Here is a 23526-nt window from a genome sequence, read left to right on the forward strand (position 1 = left end):
GTCGGTAAAATGTTCTCATTGGTTTTATTAAACACGGCATTTTTGTGTTATATTTGGCAATAAAGCAGAAGCAATACGTTTCGTAACATTTGTCGTGAATTATTCATACTTAAAATATAATCGTTTGATTCGTCATACGGTGCACCAGAATTTGCTGCAATTTCGTCCAATATATGTTTTTTTTTCGTCCAATCCCTGCAGATGGCCCAATGTTTTGTGTAATTTTTTTTTTTTAAACGGTGCTATTGTTTTTATTTATTGTAGCTACAGGGTTGTCAAAGCAGTTCGACACTCCTGTACGTCATGGAAGTGAGGGTTAGTTCCGACAAATGGCGGTAGCGATCTCGATATACATATACATCTGATTCCCCAGTAAGCAGCAATACATTTGATCAAGTGTAATTGAAACCGTGTCGTGTTCAATGCCTAAATGCCTAAAAATATCGTCCGAAAATCCAACAAGCTGTTAACAGTATTTATACGCTGGAGCTCCCACCAATTCAATCCAACTAAGGTTTATTAAGTTTACAACTGATCCTCCATAGACGGAATATAGCACAGACTATTTTTATCATCAAGATACTATATAATGAAATTAACGCACCATATTTACTTTTCTTATACATATTTATGCCACTGAGCATGCTCTTAAAGCTAGACAACTAATATGACTAAGAAAAGTAAGTACTTTTAACGAATATTTTAATAAATAAAAGTAACAACAAATTAGTCAAGCAATTCGGCCAGGATGTTCATCATTAAGCTAAAAAAATAACAAATTAGTTTATACTGAACTGAAACTGACCCTAGTACCTGGCAGCCTTACGATCAATCTGACTGCATTCAACTAAGAAATTCTGGTGGTTTGAAACTCCAACTAGGACTACCGAAGATGGTCCACATCACGATCTTATTTCATATCCACATACTTTTGACATTACTTGGTTAATACGCTGTAGATTTCGATCAAGAGCCGAAGGATTTGACATGAGTCGAGAAAACAAAGTGATGAATCTACGATCAACAGAGAAACCATCAAACCGAAGCCGCTGAGACACTTGTGGAGAAATCGGAAAAAGATTGATTTCCCTAAATCATCCGCTTCTCGCATGTTCAGCCTTTGTGATAGATAAAATTGCTGCGAGAAACGCCAATATTTTGAGAGGGTTCTGGATATGTATGGCTAAAAAGCACCTTCTCAGGCCCTGTTTTGGCCAGTGAAGCTGCCTTCTCATCACCAGGAATAACAGAATTAAAAATTACCCACTTTATCGTTGTTCTAAATGTTTTGCAGCGAGATTATGAAACTTGAATGATTTCACATCGAAATTCGCACGAGTTGTACCGGCCTACACTGCTGTAGAACTGGACTGTGAGATAAAAACTATACATTTGATCGAACTGTCGAATAAAATTGTTGAACGAATTAGATCGAAGCTTGAGGCTAAAGTGGATCATCCAAAGTGAGAAGTTGATAACGATCCACAAACAAGAAACTAAAACGCACTTCTTCATGCATTCTGTAATGCAAAACATTCACCTGTGGATATGCAAACATCGGCCATCAACAACTGAACACCGCTCAGTACGTGACACCCCTGAAAAATCAAAGAATGCTCCGAAACGAAATACGCCTAAATGTAGGCTTATTGAATATCCACCGAACACAGTTTCCAGCGACCCTGTCGCATCATTGGTATTCAGCACTGCACTACCCAGGGGACAAAAAGCGAAGAGTTTTTAACGGCTTCTCGCTTTTTCTTCGCTATCTCGCGCTTTATATGAAAATATATTGCCGTTCGTGAGCTGCGGTGAGCAATTTTATTGATGTTGGATGTGCCGGTAAAAGCTACCCGAATAAGGGTTTAATTTGTCGTAGCGACAAAGTGACATTCGCAAGTTAATGGTTCCTAAAAAGTAAGTAAAAACGACCGATTATGTCAAGCGCATTCATCTTGTTAAAAAAGTATATTGTAAAGCTTATCTTTTACCATTCTGTCACAAATCAATTCTATTTAGAATAATAATATTTTTGAAATTTTAGATGCTCATTATCGTCTAAATTTTTCCCGAAATTTAGACACTACAAAACTCTACATGAATAACCTATTTAACCCACCTAGTGTTGTGGGTTTAATTAAACAAAATAACCCACTAAAAACAAGCAAGTGCATTTAGTTTATTAAATGAGGCAATTTAAAAACGAGTATTTTTGTGCATGAAGTATCCTACGCTAGGATATAATGCGACCTTTTAAAGAAGTAAACCCATGGAAGCTACAAGTTAATATCGTTTCTAGATGTGTACAGTGAGGGAATACTCGTTTAATATAACTAAATTACGTGTCTTTTATCGTAGTTATGAAGCAGCTGAGCAAATCAGTAATTCTATTTCGTTCCCTCTCTAATTTATACTAATGGACCCTTCATAACTAAAAGTCTCCAATAACGGATTTTCGTAGATTTCTGAAATATTACACAAATGGACCGCTAACCCGACCTCATTCATTCATTCTAACGCGTGTGCTTGAGACGAATTGTTCTGCAGTTTACGCATTCTCGTCACCTTTTTGCTACTTGAAAATAAATCACGCAATTCAACTGACCTCAACCACTTGAAATTAATCCTCTTATACACTTTAAACTTGGACCACCAGAGCCAACACAACGCGTGAACCACGCTGTCTATGGGGTAGATCATACTTTACGTTAGAAAGCTTAAGCTTCAAAACGGTGTTTGTCAAATAATGCAGGTTGCAGGTTGTATAATTCTGAGGAGATTGGTAGCATTTGGACATATTTAAAGTCATTTGATAATATAATTTTTGCAGAACCATAAATAAAGAAAAATCTTTTAAATTTTATTAACATAATCTTGAATACAGTTCATTTAAAATAATATACAAATGTTATCATTAAATTCATCTAAAATTAAATCTTATTAAATTAGGCCATAATAATGTTAAAAAGCATGTTAAACTAAACCTCACGAATATGTTGATTCTATTTTCACAAAGATTAAAAATAATCAAAATAAATTAAATCAATATATGCTATCTCATTCGTTCAACGACTTAAAGTGATAATAGGAAAAAGGAAAATAAGCAAATAAGTAAAAAATGGAATAGTTTGTTTAAACAACCATTGCACAAAAATAATTAAAAATTAAATATTTTGCTTGATATTAAAAACATTCAAACTATATTTTTTTCATATATTCTATATTTTCCTATATTCTTTTCTGCACTATATTCAAAATATTCAAACTTGATATTAAAAAAATTCATATTAAAAATATTCAATTATTCAATTTAACCCTCTAGCTGTTTAGGAAATGGCAGTGGATATATCTCCAAACGTCAAAACACATAAAGAAAAACTAGCTTAAAGCATAATCTAAAATGATCCTCCTATGATTGTTATGCTTCTGTGGTATGAAAGTCTTGTATGGGTTTATTTTTATGTCACCTAAACTTGTGTACAATGTTTTAAAAAAGGCAGAAGCACTCATTGCTTTTATTTGTTAGTCCATTGTTTTGTACAATCATGAAATTATGTTCAAAAATGCTACATATTTAGCAAAACATTAATATTCTGCATTGCTTTTAAAGTAAAATTATGAAGAACACTGTAAATTTTGCTGTTATACTCACAAGATATTACTTTGTACATCATTTCACAAAAACAACATGACTTTTTCAATATTCAATCGAACGCTAAAAACACTAAGCACAAACGGTTCAAAAAGTATACCTTCTGCTTTATTACCAAATATCTTACAAAGCAAAACTCGCACAACTTAACGCTAAGCCCTAACACATAATCATATGACTCGATTTCACACAACATTTTATCACCTTTATGGCTCGCTCAACGAAACAAAAGGTAACACCTTGCTGACTTATTGATTACCGCACTGTTGCGGAAACGCTGGGAACGCAAACTTGGAAGAGCTTGCATCAACTCCGTCCGGCAGCCCATCGCTCAGCATGACCGGGAAGTAGGCAAACTTGGTACCGTCAGCACCTGCCTTACCCTTCGGCTTTTCCGCCAGCGTATCGAGCAGCTTATTCAGCTTCGCCTTAATATCCGCCAGTTCGCCCTTCAGATCGTCACACACCTTCGAGCAGGCGGGCTGGGGTGCGAGATCTGCGGGTGGGGCCTGCACAACCGACGGACACAAATTGCTGGAAGCGGTGAACTCTGGCTCTGGAGCGGCTGGTGGTGGTGGAGGCGGCAAGGCAGGTGTAACACGGCGTGGCGTCGGTGGTGGACGACGTGTGGTGGGTGGAGTACGAGGTGCCGGTCGTGGAGTGGTTGGTGGAGCAGATACCTTCGTTTCGGTGTACAGCTGCTTACAGGCCGGCGGGAAGAAGAGATCCTTCCACTGGACATTCTTCTCCTGCGATGCCTGATACACGTTGTTTCTGTGGATGGGATCAATGTTATGACATCATGAACAAAGGACTTCTAAGGGGCAAAGAAAAAAAAAATCATTGCTAAAACTTACATGCTGCGCTCAAGACGCGAGATGTAGATCTTGGTGGCGGAGTCCGGAGGTACTATGCGGTATCCTTTGAGATCCGATACGTAGTGCACGAGATGCGGCTTACCGTCCGGATCGACGAACCCATAGCAACCGTACGTCACATCATCCGGGCCCTTGACTTTGTGCTGGAAATGGTTATCCTGCTGCTTCACCACGTCCAATCCATACTCGAACGATCCTTGTGGTAGCCGTCCGCTCAGGTACGAGTTGGAGTTCTTCTCCACGTTGATCTTCACATCGATGCCCTCGTCACCGTAGTGAAGTGCTTGCGCGAGTGCAACAACCGTTGCCAACTGCGTAACAGAGAGGCATCAGAAGAAAAGTTTATGAGAAATCAATCTACTGCAAAACACACTGTGAAATTTATTTTTTTATCGTGTTGAGTGAAGTAGAGCAAAAAAAAACAAGATGGATACTAAAACACATTGCATACAAAAAAAAAGCTATCACCTTGCTGTCACAACCTTGAACCGATTCTAGTAACATTCCAATCGGTGCAACGGTTGTGCTGTTTCACGAACCTTGACAAGCAGCTTTGGATATCTTATCTGCTTCAAACGACCGGTTAAGGTGTCCCACGCACGACATTCCACGCCACATTGGCCATGTTTTGTGGAAGCTAATCTCCCCACGTCATGGTGATGCGTAAAGTGAGTTATGTAATCTCTTTCCCACTACTTCGGCACTCTCTCATTCTCCGTGACGCTCTTCCACCGCTTCCACCCCTTTACCGAACCGGGAGTAAAGATATGCTTCGATGATACATGATGCGATCGATGCATGGGAAATGGATGGTTTATCGTTCCTTTTTATCCCATTAGAAGATTATATTCTCGTTAATATGATTTGCATCTAAATCGGATCTTTTAAAACGGTGCTTGAGGTGCCACGTCAATGCATGAGTTTACCGTACCGAGGTCGGGTTTCGCAATGGAAGCGATGGAGGTGCCCAGTAGCTTGTAGAATATGTATGATTTCAATTCACTTAAGCGTCACTCTTTCTTTACCTTAAATTGTTTGAAAATCTTAGGGCAATAAAAAATTCACCATTTGAAATGATTTTAGCCCATGATTCGCAAATTGTTTGATTTTTTTTGCAACATGTTTTCAAAACTATTTAAAATGTTTTATTTGTATTTTAATTGTAAAAAAAAAATTTAAAAAGATATTTAATACTCCTATACAAATGCGTTTTTTTTATATTTTGATTTCTATTAAAGAAAATTTCCTTTCTTCCTCTATTTGATTATAACTGATTCTACCTTTACTTGAGTCGATCGAAAAATTTATATAATCACAAAATAGAATTGTGAATTTATCAATGGTTCTTTGATGTACTTACCAACACAACATATTTCATCATTTTTACAAAATTCTATAAAACAATGATTTATCACAAAAAAAACTGTTCTACGACACCAAATCAACCGATGTTTCACTTAACTTCACAAACTTCACTATTGTGCACAACTTAACCCTGCTTCAACCCAGATTAGATTTTCGTTTATTTCACTCGTGCAACGATTTACAGCAAAACGTTACTCAATCTTAGACTCGTACAGGATCAATTTTTGCGATAAGTTCGTGGTTTGCCTTATTCTGGATTTCTCTGCAAATATCCTTTCACAGATCTGCTCGTCGTGTTCAATCAAAACTACGCCCCGGTACGGTTGGACGTTGGACTGCGCGTTTTGACTTTAACCGCGTTACTCAACTTCTGGCACACAACTGTTGCTGATCGGTACCGCGTCCGATGGTCTTATTTAAACGACTCCGCTTCCACCTTCGCTAACCGGGCGGACAGCATCCGGCATCGTTTCGACGCAAAACATATGCAATCCCAATCTCGCTCCCCTCCTCGGTGCGTCCGGTGCGTTATCTATCGCTGACAAAACCCACCTTCTGCGCGCAAAACGAAATCAAACACACGAAAGCAGAATCGAACGAACAAAAAAATAAATAAACAAAACAACACGAGTATCACCAAAACCGGAGCGAACCAGCGAATCAGGCAAGAAAGCGCAAACCTGTTTTCATCGCTCACGAAAAAAGAGCCAAAGCCGAAAGCTCATCCCATCCCATTTCTACCATTGCGCGGGCGAAACAGCTTCCTTGCCCGTGTTTTGGAGCTTTGTTTTTGTTTACATCTTTCCCTTCGCATATTATTTCCATGTTTTTTTTTGCGTTTTCTTGGTTTTTATTTTGCACAATCTTCATTTCGCGTTTGTTTTAACCTGCTCCCCACTTAACATACCGATACAATTCAACGGATTCTTATGATTTGAATCTGGATTTTTTTTTTGGAAAGAACGCGTCAGCCACGGCGTCGAACTGTCGCATATTCCCGGAACGTCACAATCGTTTTGCAAGTTTTCCTTTTTTAGTCATTTCGTACCGCGCTTTTGCGGCACATCGGAAACCGGACCAAAACAATCCGGGAAACCTTAGAATAACAATTTGGCAATACGCGCGTTTTCTTTCGCCCCCTCTTACTCTTACCGACGATGTCTAAAAATGGACAACAGGCAGAAACGATCGTGGCAGCGAATACCTACGGAAAGTCCACGATTGCGATCGACGCGAAGACACTCCGGATGTTTCCAATTTCGCACAAAACAAATGTGAACTCTTTGGACCGCGGACGGTGATAAATAAACGATGATGGGAATCAAATTTGCTTTCCCGTTCTAGAACATTACGGCGCCGTTTGGCGGTTAATGTGCGTTTGAAAAGCACAAACCCTGGTAAACAAAATTCCAAAAGCATATTGACGCTTCATGGAATTCGTCAATAGTATTTTCTGAAGCGTGACAAATATTTGAATTAATCCTGCAATTGTGACATATCGATTTCGCTTGGGTTGGTATTTCTTTATATACTGACCACATCGAAATACGATAGCGATACAAGTAAATTTTTGTTGAGTTAAATATTTGTGGGTTGAAAACTAAACTTCGTTATATGAAACGTGTTTTCGTTGTTTTGTCAATGATATCAATGATAACAATAATTCTGTGATTAGAATTATCTATTATCATACATTGCTAATGTGCCTAGTATTATATAACCAGAAACCAAACCGTTTAATCATTTTACCAAAAATGTTACAGAGAATTATGTTCGAATAAGTTATTTTCGTTCGAATGGTGTTGTATTAAACTTAATCAGGATTGAAATCTTTCTAAATATAAAACATACTTAAACCACCTAAAGCAGATATTAACTACATTTGAAACTAAATTACTTTATTTTAACACAAAAATGCGATAATGAATCATAGCACTAATAATAATCACTAATGGCAAGAAAAATACTGAACCCTTCATTATTGTTACTTCTTAAAAAGTTTTTAAATTTTTAAACTATAAACTTTTAATCATTTCTATTCTCAGAAAACAAAGATTGGTTTGTTTTATGAAATATAATAGGTTTGTTAAAAATCTTAACAACATAATAAATTTATATTATAAACTATTATATGACTAATAGATAAAAATAATGCATCAATTAAGGAAGAATTATTTTACCTCATCAATTTATATAATAAAAATGATGCGTTCCAATCACAATCACTGGTCCGGTAGTTTTAGAATTAGTTGTTAAGTCTACCTGAGTTTACTGATTTTCATGCGCTGCCGTTCATAACGTGTTTTCTAAGACATGTTCATTTTATTTACTCATTCTGTTTTACAAATAATGATTTAAATGGCAGAGGTTTTAGGATTTTCAGAAGCACCGACGGTTTCACAACAAACAACTACTTTTAGTAACTGTACTTAACACAATTTCAATTGTTTCTTGATGAACTGTGTTTCATTGTTTAAGAATTTGAAAGAATGGCTCGGTAATGGTCTCCAACTTAACGCCTCACATCGACTCTATAGTTGACAGAGCTTGGAAAAATCTTGTTACTATTAAACAATAACGCCATTTCAAAGCACTTTTGTGTTTAAAAATGCTGTACTGGTCGTTTGTCACGTCTCTGCTGAAATATTGATCAACAATTTGATCTACCACTACTCGGATCCGTACGCGATCCCTTTTTATATATCCCATGGTCCCTTCGAATTCGTCCTCCTTAAGTCATACCTAGACGCCAAACCTCAGGCTCCCATGGTCCCTTCGAATTCGTCCTCCTTAAGTCATACCTAGACGCCAAACCTCAGCTAATTGCAATGGTACTCTACTGTTTGCGTTATAGTCATTTAATTCCACTTTTATATCCTGTATTCCGCTCCGAATTACGATCTTCTTTTTAATTCCCAACTCGTTTCTGAACTTCACATAGTTTTAATCTTTTTTTTTAATTATCGGTAGAACGGCCAGTGCGTATATCTTATAGACTACACTTAATATCTAGTAGTTCAACAATAAGGGGTGGGACATTTCCTTCTCTCACCGTTGGGATGCTCCTTATCCCGAGTGAATTCGATAGGAGTAGCTGCATAGCTTTAGAGTATCTCGTGTCCTCCTTTTTCTGTGGGCTTTATTTCGACTTATTCCGACATTCAGACAGGCCATCTGCGACATCCTTTGGTCGGAGATGAATTTGAGTGGTCATATGATCGGCATCGTGACCAGTTTACCAGTCAGCATCTTCGGGTCCTTTCATTCGTTGACGTCCGTGAGGGCTGATGTGCAAAATAAATACTTTTTATATTTGTTATTGGCGTAAGAGACTTCGTCATGGTAGCATCTGTCCAAAATTATATAGATGCGACTGTCAAAGCCTCCCCAATGTATGCTCGACAACAGCAATAGAACACGTAACAATAGTGACAACAGAAACTAGGGACAAACATCTAACAAATAGAAATCTTAAGTAGAAATAAGTTTGTTTGTTAAGAAATTAGGCAGAAATTTTTCCTTTTTAAAAATGACCATTGCGATAGCTGTCCGATCCATTCTTTCTATAACTAAAAAAACAGTAATAATAATAATAATTAAATGTGAAAGCTGTCTCTAGAAGTGTAGCAGCTCTGTAAATAATTAGTCTCTGATGCAATTTTGCATACATTCTGGCGTAATGAACGTAAGATTCACTCTAAAGGATAGACAGTCTTGAAAACTACAGTTATTCATGATAGAATGTTAAGTTTAAACGTTCTTGTTCAATTCATTTAATAGTACAACATCTTCAAGAAATTTTGGCCTGACATTTATGACTTTTCTTGGCATTATTTACCCGTTAAGGATAGTCTGTCCTGCGTACGGGGGAATGATCCGCTTGGGATTTGTTATCGGTCCTGTCGCGTAAAGACCGACGCCACTACCAAATACACCACCACTCTGCCGATAGTCTTAACCTTACGAAGCCTTTATGTGCCTTTATGTGCCAACAATTATTATTACGATCTAAACTCGCTTTATGACACACTTTTTTGGACCACAATGCAATAGAAAGTGAGTTAAATTATTGTTTCCTATAAGTTTCCGGTTGCAAATCTCTTAACCTGCTCCTACTCAAATCAATCATCATGCCGTTTATGAAAACCACTCTATTAACCTATCAAACTGGATAATAATCACCCCTTCTAATGACCGCTAATGATGCAGACAAGCCTTTCAACCGGGGACGATGTCGCCGAAAAAGGCGTTCGGTTTTGTGAACCAATAAAATACATTATCATTATGTAGCATCACGATCGCCCCGAAAGGTCGTGCTAGCGCGGTTTTGCGCCTATAAACTTTACGTTTATAAGCACGCTGCTGTTGTTTTGAGACAGCGATTAGTATACACATTTCGCTTCCCAAGTACCGACGGACACAACCCTGACACCTTCGAACGTTGGTATCTCGGTGCAAGGACGAAAGAATTTTATGGTGAAAATTATGAGCTTACCGCGAAAGCTCTCACGGCGCACCATCCGATGACATTTGGCAACCGTCCCAAGGATAGTAAATCTTCGTACTAGCATCACTAACGACCTGTACAAGTTCAAAACTAGCATGTGCGTTATTAGCAACGGCATGTCGTTCTCAGCTCACAGCGACTGTTCGAAATCCTTCGCCAATACAAATCGTTTGATAGCCAAATCGATGCGGACATTTATTTGTCTGCATTTTATTCAACAGCACATCAACAGCACAACATTTGGTGCGTAGGTGTTTTTGAAACACGAAAACTTCTTCTGTGACTCAGTATTATTCCACAAAATCAGTAGGATTTCCGAGTTCGATGGATGATCCGAAAATGAAACAAAAACAACAGCAACACCTGCATTCATTCCTGATTACTCACCGCTCGGTGGATGCAATCGAGGTTCTAAAACGGATTACGACGTCCAGTTTTGACATTTAAGATGGTTTCCACTCTCGATTATGTTTCGTTTTTGCAACTCTATCATCGTGTTCTCATAAAATAAATCCTCCCATAGGCGCTACTTAGCCTAAACAGGCGTTAAATCTCAGGCTCGTTCTCGCCCGACCGGACTGCTTGGATGAAACGACGGTCCAAAGCGGTGGTTTTACGACCAAGCATCATTTACAACCCTGTGTTGAAAGTGCGAAACGAACGAGGCAGTGAAACGGACGATCGGACGGACATCTAAATCATATAATCCGTTGTAGCATTTGAATACCGACTGCTGGTGCTAGAGCCTCAGATGTAATCGTCATGCTGCATCTTGAAGATTCGCGAGATCACACTGAGTTAGAGACTATTAAATGTCATCCCATTCATCTTCCCAGCAGCTCTCATCAGTTGGCTTTGTCCGTTGTTGATGTCCCAGGAAGTCATTACAGTACCCCCTCCGTGCGTGAGGTTCAGACCGGCAGCAATAATTAAACGTTTTCAACCTTTTGGTGACTTTAACCAACAAACAAAAAGGCAAAATAATTTTAACCATCCCGGGTAATATTTCTTCGCTTTCAAAAAGTCTCCAGTTTCCTTCCAGCACTCGAGTTTCGGGAACATTCACTGGGAAAATTTGACTGCAATAAAATCGACTTGTTCTTTACGATTCCTATCCGGTTTTTATTTTCTGAGTCTTGCGATCTGTTTTTAGCAACTGCTGGAGAATGTGGCGCCATGATAACAGACGAGTCGACTACCTTTAATTTCTCTTCTTTTTCGGCACACCGATTGGCGTCACGGGTGCAATAAAATCGTACCGATACCGACCACAACCACTTCACCGTCATGGTTGCGTCCGTAACGGCGAGTTAATTGGGTCCATCGTAAGGATAGTTTATGGCCCCGTATGGGCGACAGACAAACACGGTCCAAGACGGAACTAACTAATCTTGCCTGGGGGCGTCACTGTTGATAACAGAAATTTGCCAGAAGGAAGATGGTTATTTGGACGATCGTTTGGACAGTGCTTTGCATTCTGATGAGAAGTTTTGCTCTTCCTAGACCCTGGGGCTACCATTAGGGAAGCTTTCAAGCGGCATTGCGGTACCATTTAGCATCGTTTCACGTTGGAAGCTGTTTGGCAATGTGCCGCCATTTCTAGGAACAAAGAAATGCTCACATTCACAACCCATCCGACTAGTTCGACACATCGTTCAATCTTTATTCAGTGTAAGTGCAAGGTCTCATGCCACATGTTGAAATATTAAGCAACAAAAGCCCTTTAGTTCGAATCCATCCGTTGCACCATTATTGCAACAATCTTGTGTAAAAAAAGCCCTGACCATCGAGGCGCATCAGCTGGACCCTTTGCGGAGTCCACGTACCGGAGGTGCAGTTGCATAACGCGAATGACATCCAGCGCATCAAGGGCAGCAACATTAACATAAGCGCTTCCTACGGATCATCCAACGTGCGATCAACACCAGCGTCACCGCATCCCTAGTGACGTGACCGGTTTGCATCTCATAGACCAGAAAAGCTGAGGATTGCCGTAAGGGAGGTAGTTTATCGTTTCGTTTCGTTTTCTATTCGTTCACGAAACCGGTTGCGCCCAAGAAAACGTTAAAGCACAGAAGAAGCTCCCGATTACGGCCGCTGACAACGACGACGACCTTGTGACGGCATTTCTCGGTCAATATTCGCTTTTCGGCAAAGCGCTAAACGAGAAAGATGCCTTGTACGGGGAAACAGACCACACCATTAAAATGGAGTCCATTTGTACAGCTGTCGGATAGCTGGGAACTGTATCGCATAGCTTGAGTTTGGCAGGACTGTTTGATCGTGGACAGGTTCGTTTGTTTGTTAACGTTCTGGTGATTTCATGTAATGTTAATGACTCATCATGACGCATTATCTTATGCTCCTGTTTTATCTCCTGTTTTTCTTTTTCCCTGACGTTAGATGGTTATGCTTTCGCTTAAATGTGTTGCTCTCGTGTTATTTCTATGACCATATGTATATAATAATCGACTTTTTTGTTGCAATTTCAATGGGCATTCATATGTATCGACTTATACAATTTTCAGTCATTGTTAGATTTGCAATCATAAGAAAGTTATTAAAGGGTAATAACAGTCTATATAAAATAAATATTAAATTGAGAATTTATAGTCGCAACTAAACTTAGCAAAAAGAAAAAGTAAGTTGAACAAAAACTGCAGAAAGGCCAAACAATTACGAATTTTTGAGATAAATTATAATTTTTCATTTAGTTTAGTGCTAAATCACTCACTCTGACCTTCAATTTCTTAATTACCTACTTTCATGAAGTACATACAATTTTGTATTATCAAATGTTGCAATTGATAATTTGGCATTGCATTATGTATTAAAATGTTTGGTTTATTTCTTTATCGTTTCTAAATACTGTATAGCTTTGGTAGTAGATTGGCAATTAGAATTGTTTACGAAATGTGAAAAAATGAAATCAAGTACAAGCAGTCCCAGAGATACGTGGATTTTTCCCGGCTAATAACGGCCACCTAAAATAGCGTATCTCAAGAACTTTCTCTATAGCAAAAATTAAAATACTACTATACTGCTAATAACTTACATGTTAAACTTATTTCATATTTCTTAATAGCTTTATTTCTTGATATCTCGATTTCTTTTTTAATTTCTTTATTTCTTTATTTCTTTATTTCTTTATTTCTTTATTTCTTTATTTCTTTATTTCTTTATTTCTTTATTTCTTTATTTCTTTATTTCTTTATTTCTTTATTTCTTTATTTCTTTATTTCTTTATTTCTTTATTTCTTTATTTCTTTATTTCTTTATTTCTTTATTTCTTTATTTCTTTATTTCTTTATTTCTATATTTCTTTATTTCTTTATTTCTTTATTTCTTTATTTCTTTATTTCTTTATTTCTTTATTTCTTTATTTCTTTATTTCTTTATTTCTTTATTTCTTTATTTTTTATTTCTTTATTTCTTTATTTCTTTATTTCTTTATTTCTTTATTTCTTTATTTCTTTATTTCTTTATTTCTTTATTTCTTTATTTCTTTATTTCTTTATTTCTTTATTTCTTTATTTCTTTATTTCTTTATTTCTTTATTTCTTTATTTCTTTATTTCTTTATTTCTTTATTTCTTTATTTCTTTATTTCTTTATTTCTTTATTTCTTTATTTCTTTATTTCTTTATTACTTTATTTCTTTATTTCTTTATTTCTTTATTTCTTTATTTCTTTATTTCTAAATTTCTTTATTTCTTTAGTTCTTTATTTCTATATTTCTTTATTTCTTGATTTCTTTATATCTTTGTTTCTTTATTTTTTTTTTTGCTTACCTCTTTCACGGCTAAGAAATATTGTATAATTCCTGCCACTTTCAGAATCAAGCATCGGAATCGTTAGTATTTTTTTATCCTCAATGTTACATAAGGTTAGCTGGATTGAAATAAATACTTTTGAGGGCAAACTTTATAATCATTCATTATAATTTCAAGCATCTTTTTCATTCTCGATCTTAGAACTGGTTTTCCATCCATTAGATTAAAATTTTATTGTTCGTTGATTAGTCTCAACCGTGGAACCTATTGCTTGAACGTTTCTAATTCCTATACGATTATTGCTGCGAGGCGTCAAGCTACAGACAACATAGTGACGCCAAAGGTCTTCGCCGCGAGCTTATAGGTCCCCACTGTAAGGAAAACCGTATCTTCTGCAGCATCGGCGCGAACCCAAATCGTCATCGATGGAGGTGCGAAAGAAAAGAAAAAGCAGCGCTCAAACGAAACGTGCCAGTAGCAAATGTGCAATAACAAATTCCAATGCAAATTCGATTGCCGACAACATTATCTTCACTGCGTAGCATCGTCGTCGTGATTGACCTCAGCGCATATAATCAGTGTGTGGGTGGCAAAAGGGAAGGGTTGAGAGGAGAGGCCCGATCGTGTGATATGCTTCGAACACCCGCACATTGTCATGATAGGCCGCCAGCTGGGAAGGAAATTAACAACACACAAACAAACCAAAACACACGCTCCAAACTCAGCAAGTTCGAGGACCGCACTGACCGCGAAAGTGCATGGCCGTCAAGGATTTGCGACAGCAATACACTGCCCTGCGATCGAAATCATTCCAATGGCGGGCCAGCTGTGGCGAGGTCAATGGTTGAATAATTTACTGGCTCCGCTGGACCGGAAGATTCCTTCAGGGAAAAAGCGCCCAAAAAAAAATTCATCACATCAACATGTCGGCCACTCTCACCCGCGCTTTATCTTTCGCCACCCGCACAACACCGCGCCATAAATGCGGACGATTTGTGACGCAGCCATGTTTAGCGCCACATCGATTATGGTAACGGCCAGGCAAACAATGGCAATGCCAAATGCATTAAAATCGTTAATTTATCAGCACGGCTTTTCGGTAAACGGCCACGGTAGCGCCATTGCTGAGGTCGTGCAAGCGAGGTTACATTCCAATGGCGCATTCAGCGGAAGATTTAATCTTCTAATCTCAGTTTAAAGATGTTTCGAAAGAGCTTATATCTTCGAAGCTTGCCACTGAGTGTAAGCTGCTTTGTTCGTTACCAGTAAAGCTTTGAGATAATAGCCCAGTTATCCTTTTTGATAAGCCCGCAAATTAAGTATTAGTGCCAATTTTGATACATTGTTATCAATAATTCATTCAAACGCAAACTTCATTTCAGTTTCACATACAATTTGCCAAACCATAAATTATGCCGCCTTAGCAAATGGTATAACGATAACGATAACAACCGCTGTAGACAATTATACATATGGCATGATTTATTGATGTTCATTTATTGAACAAATTCATAAATAAAAAAAATCAATCATATTCAAATAAAAAATAAGTTCACTAACATTCTTTTTTATTCATTTTTTTTCCTAATGACACCAATTTATATCCAACGAAATTATCTATTGGGTTAAAAATGCGATACAAATAATAAGATTAAATTATTACTCGAACTAATAATTAGGAATGCTCCTTCGTTCTTCATAATTTGTAACCAAAGGGTCGCATTAATTGAAACTGCATTGATTTGTGGACGGTGACCACTTACACAGCAGCTTGTCATTTACACAAATATAGCATTAGAGAATTTTTCTCGTAATTTATGCGCGTTAATCTTATAAACTATAACAATATTTCAAAGTTGAATGGTAACAAAGTATTGAAGTAAGCAACTATATTGAAATATAAAAGTTTCTTGTGATGATAATATTAGCAACAGCGTCACGAGTCGCATTGGCGGTTACGAAAGGATGCAATCAGCATACTTTAGTTTGTAACCCTCTGTACAAGACCATGCTAACATATAAAGTAACATATGTTTTTTACTTCAAGTAAAGGCTAGAGCTTTAATTTGTTACAATTAACAGAAAAATATAGTTTGGTTAAAATGTCCTTAATTGAAATTATTTCGGAAAACAATAGTAATTAATTTTACGATTCAACAATGCCATTAAATTAGCCACATCTGCTAAACCAGTTTTTCCCATGATCACCTGTATATTTTTATTTTTATTTCAATTCATATATAAGTTTGCAAAATTACTAAACGAGAAGAACATAATTATATTTCTTTTTAATTCAACGGCCAGGCCGTGTTGCTTGAAACTATTGGTAACACATTATATGTTACAATGGACTTTCAGAAGAAGGTGAACTCGGCCGTCATTAACAAGTCTTAATCTAACTAAAGTAAACTTAGCCTATTCAGATGAAAACTATTCAAAAATAGTGCTGAAAATATTAAGTAGAAAAGGATATTTGCTAACGAAAAGAGATAATCGAAGAGCTGAGAAGCTGAGTTAAAGGTATGGATAGCGGATATATTACATGGACCCTTCAAAAACCCTCAAAGTGACTTATTCAGGTGTAGAATAGTACAAAGCAAAATTCATTGCATAATTACCCATGTCAACTTGATGAACTGCACGGATGGGAATATTAACGATCGTCAATTCACCCTCGATTTACCTTAAATTACCCAGCATATTGAGAGCAGTTTAAACGAAAATTAATCAAATATACCTCAATATTAATTTTTTGGAAAATTAAATCATACTTTTCATTGCATTTAATTACACACTGTAACCATCTACCCTAACTGTCGGCACTTCAGCTAATTTACAAATTCTCAAAATTCTTTTCACAAAACCACGCAACAAGGCCCCAACGGTCAATTTGCGAGTGAAAGGTGTTTTTCGTTTACGCGACGAATTGGATGAGATAGATATTCCGTAAAACGCAACACCGCATCACCCGCTTTCGAGGGTTTCCTTTACAAAAAAGCCCAGAACGTTGCTCCGAGACACTTATTATCGTAACAGGTGACAGGCTGGAAATGTTTGTACTTATCGTGTTGGCATTTTTATGGATTTTCTGAAAACTATTTTTAGCCTTCCGCGTAAAAGCAATGCCCGCTGATGCTGTCCAAGTACTTTCATCACAGGTCTGCCCGGCGATTTCTTGCTCGTCTTTTTCGCTGTTGTGATGTCGAGTTTTCGTTTCAATAGCCATCATTTAATACGGCCGTTGCCATTTTTTCCTCACGCATGGTAAACCCCTGCGTTTGATTGCCATACAGAAAGGCTTCCTTGACATTGAAAGGCCGAAAAATGAGGTAAACAAATCGTTGGCGAACATAGTGGGAAGGTGATGAGGCACAAAACATGATTTTGTTGTTTAGATACAACAACATTTTATTTTCATTTACAAATTTTAGTTTTCTAAGCTGTAGGTAACCGGCATATTTAATTTAAACCAAACGCTTTAACTTTTTAAAAGAAAGAAATTATTTTGCTATTTGAAATTCATTACATAAATATATGTGGATATCTTTGACTGTCAAAAAAATTAAATGTCTATCGCCCAATCGATCTTTTGTTTGCAGATAAACAAGGGGTTTCTTGAGATGTGTTCCATCAATTTGGTTAAGGCGTCAGGATATAGCTTCTGGAAACTAAGCCACCCAAATCACTTCCATGTATCCTCAATACGTGACATCCTAGCTTTTGGGAACGTACGTAAGCAGCTTATTTTCCGCTTTGCCTAAAAAAAAACCAACCCTAATCCCGTCATTTTTTATCCCTGTTTTCCGTTTTTTATTTGCTTCCTTCCAATGCCTCATTTGTCAAAAGTTGTGTTGCTATTTTTACATTGCGGTTGTCGTTGGATATAGCGTGGGAGAAAAATACCATCTTTAAGAACTTTTATTCCAAAACTTACGCAACTTTAAGCAAGCACCACCCACCCTTGATAATTTGCAACTGAATTTGGAAAACATCTACAAGGTACATTCAGCATAACATCAACTAAGCTGCAACATAAAAAGCATAATTGATGACGCATCTTCAAAACAAATCAAACCCCGTGTACAAGACAACTCCGGTTCCGTCATTTTCTCTGCATCATCCCCTCCCAACTTATACCGCTGATAAATTGATTTGTTCAGCGACGAACGGTCCACACCTTGGCTTGTCGTCAGCTTCAATATCTGTCATCTTTACGATGGCCATAAAACATAATTAATTATAGTTCGCCACAGTGGCAACTCTCCAAACTTCGTCGTGTAAATTATCCCCAGAAAGCCACCGTAATCAACCGCCAGCCAGCGCCACTTCGGGGAAATTTTAATAATGCAAAACCGTACAGAGCAACTCAAGCATATCGTGCAATATCGCGTTTGCTTAATCAGATAATGCGCTTCCACCGCACAGCCAGTTCACCGATGACCACTCAATTTCCTTTATTCGCTTTTGCTTTGTAGTTAACACACAATAAGAAATCTATGAAAAATCATTAATCATTGCTAGCTTAAGTTGAGTAAGTCGATAATAGGTTTACTGGAATTTCAACTCGAACGAGTTGCTCAACAAAATGTCACACTAATACTAGCTAAACACTTCCCCCTTCCGTGCGATAAATCAAGCTGGGTCGGTTGGTGTCGTGAATAAATCTTGCTAAAATAATAAACATCTTCCATATCGTATTGCCACGCATTTGCTCAGTACAGATGCGTATGGTTCCGATGCACGATTTATAGCAGCAAGTAGCAGCTTCACGTTCCAGCACCAGCTCTAAATCAATCGAAACCACTTCGACATCCTACAAAGAGACAAAAGGATTGTCACTGGGAAGATTCACCATACACACACACACACAAAGGTGAACGGTCTTGGGTAGCGCATGAACCCGATAGCTTGCTCGATAAAAAAGGCCGCGTAGGAGGGTTAAGAATGCTCGAAATATCACGCCATCTTGCCATGCTACGCGTACGAAAGCATCGTCTGAAATCCCGGATGCACGGGATCTGATGTCACCCGACAGCCTTTTGTGCGAAAAACAAAACCACTCTGAACCACAACATTCCACAACTGTGCGCATTCTGGTTGGCGCCAGTGAAAGACCCAACTACGATGGAGTTCAAATGATTTGCCTCTTCGAGAAAACAAAACAAACGAAGACAAGGCAAAACGTCACACGGTTCTCAGTTCTTGCGTAATCCAACTGTGGCATCCTTCGAATTCGAATCACCATCCGTTCCATGGCCTGATTACGGTGTGACAGCACGTACGCGAATGTTGTAGCAGCGTGGCGCAGCCACCTTGAAGACACATCATAAACATATGCATAGGACCGCGTTACGGCACACTGTCCAAAACTCCCCCAATAGACATTCGGGGGTAATTAAAAGTTAATTTGAAAATTTAAAACACTAGAGACTGTAGCGTGGTCGACCGCAAAACCAGATGTCACCGCGCGCATCATAAGCAACCGATTTCGCTAACGCTCCGCGACACGAAAAAAGGACAACCAATTCCTGCGCCAGGCACCCGAAGGAGGAACTACCGCAACGGGTGTCGCAAATGTCGAGGTCACATTTGCGGTCAGCACCAGCGGTCAGAAACTGGTTCACTTTGCCGGCGAGAGCACTGCCCAGGCGCAGGCCACTGCCGTATTGCGTGTGTCATCTTCACACACGATCTGTCCAAAAACGGAACTCGCTCTGCCCGATCTGTCGCGCTTTTTTTTTCTTTTTTTGAAACCCACCAAACACCGACCGCACATCGCGCCTAGTCGTTACGGTGGGGATTTGTGCGACGGGGATCAGAAGGAAGGAAATGGTAGAAACGCTAATATTTACATAGAATGAAAAACGGAACCCGGGTAGGATGGATCGTTGCAGGCTTTGAAATATGGATGATCCAAGGCGGAATAGGTGTTCGTTTCGATTAATTTATCGCATTAATACATCGGTGATACCGAAAACCGTGCTCACCAGCTGGACGGCAGAAGGTGATGATATGGCGGCGCTGCTCATTCTATGCAAAACCATTCCTGCCTAATGATGTATATTTATCGCACCGCGGACCCTTGGCACACTGCTTGGTGCCAGTTAGCGATGCATTTGTTACGCAGAACGTAGCTCGTGGAACTACATCGTAACTCACTTCTTTAATCTGATTAATGAATTGGCTACGTTCAAGCAACCCAGCTCAACCTGATAAACGTGGCTACCATCAGCATCAGCTCCTTTTAATGGCTGATAGATGAGATTCATATGATACGTAGGATTAAACTGGATCCAATATTGGATTGTATTCGATACCTATGTTACATAAGATATCTTTTCGCAAGGTAATCAAGTTATTTATCTCACTATACCTCCGATAACAATAAAATGAGGCTGAAACCCTACCAAATTCTAAAACAAAATGCTCAAAGCAATGTTAATGCCAGTATAACACGTATCCGTTGTGTCACTGTTATACTGTGCACATTTGAAATGTATGCGCCTAAATGTAGGCAATATGAATTGCACATTTAATTTCCCGTAACAGTCATCAGTTATTTTCGCAGATCATTGGGAATTTCATTGTTTTTTGCTTCCTGTATCACATAACTCCTAAAAACTTTGTTTTATTATATACTCTAAGTATACCACCATACACCACCATCTTAATAATAAACAAATATTAAGTCAGAATTCACTTGCGTTTGAACGTTTTTCAGTTTGTTTAAGCTCATTGAAGCAAATGCATATTTTCATTTCACAACAAGAATATTTATTAAAATTATTTATTTACTATGAGCTGTTTTCTCCCATAAATATGCCAACCACTGTCACACAATTACATGTCTGCGAATTATCGCCACAACAGAGTGATTCTTAGTCCCAAATAGGGTTGTTATTAAAAGTCACTTAGCATTTTCAATATTTGTTGCAGATAAAACACCAAATTGAGTGCTGAATTGCCACACAATTCTAATCGTACAGTACAATTGCAAACCCTTTATAAAGTGATTTCCCCACTATGAACTCACATGTGTAAGCGAAATGACCCCAACAGTGTAACCTGTTGGAACACATCATTTATCCATACGTTCGATCGTTTATTTCCAGTGTTACCATCCTGCTGCTTGCACTCTCCATCAAAGCGTACAAGTTCGTTTGCTCTAACGGTGCGTGTATCGTATCCAATATAGACATTTCCTACGATGGATTGTACGTATTTACCTTCATCACCAATGGATCATACTCTCTGATTTTACAAGGCGCTTTACAAGGTATTCCTAAAAGCGATTTTTATCCACCACAGTGCTAACATGCTCAAAGACATTAGGCTGCGTAGTGTACCTTTCAACGTGTTCCCACCATCGGTCCTACAATTACAGCATCTGGTAAACTTGGAACAGTGTCGATCTCATATGAGATATCTACATTTCGGTGATCTAAAGAACCTACATAGCCTCACAAGCCTTGATTTATCCTACAATAAGATACAATCGGTAATAATGGATGCCAACGGCCAGTGTTGTGATCAATTAAGATATTTAAACTTGAAAGGCAATTTGTTGAAGCTCTTCGATTTTGGAGCGTTAATCTATCTGTCGAATCTTGAGTGTGTATTCCTCGGTTACAATCAAATCACAACCATAAATACACGCATCGGCCAAAATTACAATCGCAGTAGAACATTCTGCTCGTGGAAAACTTATCACCAAATGCGAATCAAACAAAACATCTACATGCCAAGGCCGGCGTGCACCGATTATTTTGCCAACCTTCGTACGATAACACTAGACCATAATAGACTGAGTGAAATTAATTTGAATGAGTTACAACACATGAGTGTGTTGACAAGTCTGGATTTAGCATTTAATCCAATTACAAATGTAAAGATATCAAATGACAGAACACCAATATCGTTAAATTTGAGTTTACTTAATGGTAGGCGTGGGTATTTACATGCTTTATCTGCCGAAGTATTTACCAATTAAAATAAAACTTACGTAATTGTCTTGTTTGTATACAAAATTAAAACAATAGAAACATAACAAAAGTAAATGTCACGTAATGTTGCAATCAAACTAAATCTAATTCGATTAAATAAATAACTCGTCAGAGTGAAGAACAAATAGACAAATATAAATTACAATACAACAATAATAAATAACAACGTCAATTGCAGTTATTACCTAACTCCAAATTGCCAATAATTGGGAATATTTAAAATAAATTTTGTTCTTTATGCAATAATTTACACTACAATAGGATACTTTCAGACATATCTTGGCCTTCAAAACTGAATACATCTATTTGTGTTCCCTAACTATTACTAAGAATGCAGCTTATCATAATCTGCGAAAAACCCAAATTTTTTTTATTTTTTTAATTTATATTATAACGGCAATGCCGTATTTTCAACGAAAAACCCAAATACGGTGATAAAAACACTTAACACGGTTCCTAATAAATATTATATATACTGCAGGAAATGGAAACTAAAACTAAACGGGTCAAAATCTGAAGCCATATTCTTTACCAGGCAAACTGGCTCTCGTAAATTACCTACAAAAAAAAGTAATAATTAATGGCAACAAAATTGTATGAAAAAACTCCATTTAATATTAATGAGTTTTTTTCGATAGAAGGTTTACTTATAAAAACACGTATTTAATATCTAGCCGACAAATGTGAAAAAATATACAGACCCCTATCCTGTTTCCTCAACAGAAAATCGAAGCTTGATTTCAGTAACAAATTACTACTGTACAAAGCATAATTCCGCCCAATATTTACCTATGGTCCATCACCATACCACCACCAGTATGGTCAAATTGCACATTCTCACATAAATTAAAATAACAAAGATCACAAAACAAATTATTAAAAGCCATTCTTAGTGACGCCCTTGATATAAAACATATACACTTCACTTAAAATGTAACATCCCATCAACGTACGATATATTAAACAAACAAAAACAGGCATACAAAACAAAATGCCTTTCTAGTGCGTTGGACACGCACAAGCCATAAACGTTTTTATCATTAAAACGTGTCACATTACATTAATTAAAACAACAACCTAACCGGGTAAAAGCAGAATTCCGTCTGGGAATGTACCGGGAAGCGCCAGGAGTGTCGAAGTCACAGCCATCGTCCGCAACAAAAACTGTAAAAATGTCGTCATGCGTTCAGCGTTTGTGCACCATACAAAAAACCCGAGAAAGGCGGAAGTATAAAATTTTACAATACGGAGATTTGTTTATTAAAAAGCATAGCCCAACAGCAAGAAATTAAATTTTAATTTTACATCATTACTTACCATCAGCACTTCATCAACATACTATCCGGCTA

At 37.7% G+C, this 23526-nt stretch overlaps 1 protein-coding gene across 1 annotated transcript; it reads right to left on the reverse strand.

Annotated features, from left to right (window-relative positions):
* Positions 1 to 3900: 3900 nt before the first annotated feature.
* On the reverse strand, positions 3901 to 5911 carry LOC128298557 (uncharacterized). Its single transcript, XM_053034323.1, has 3 exons — positions 5891 to 5911; positions 4510 to 4841; positions 3901 to 4426 (listed from the first exon to the last, which is right to left on the reverse strand). Exons 1-3 carry the CDS (start codon positions 5909 to 5911, stop codon positions 3901 to 3903), a joined length of 879 nt encoding a protein of 292 aa, XP_052890283.1.
* Positions 5912 to 23526: the final 17615 nt, after the last annotated feature.

This window comes from Anopheles moucheti, chromosome 2 (genome assembly GCF_943734755.1).
Source record: "Anopheles moucheti chromosome 2, idAnoMoucSN_F20_07, whole genome shotgun sequence".
Classification (NCBI taxonomy): Eukaryota; Metazoa; Arthropoda; class Insecta; order Diptera; family Culicidae; genus Anopheles; species Anopheles moucheti.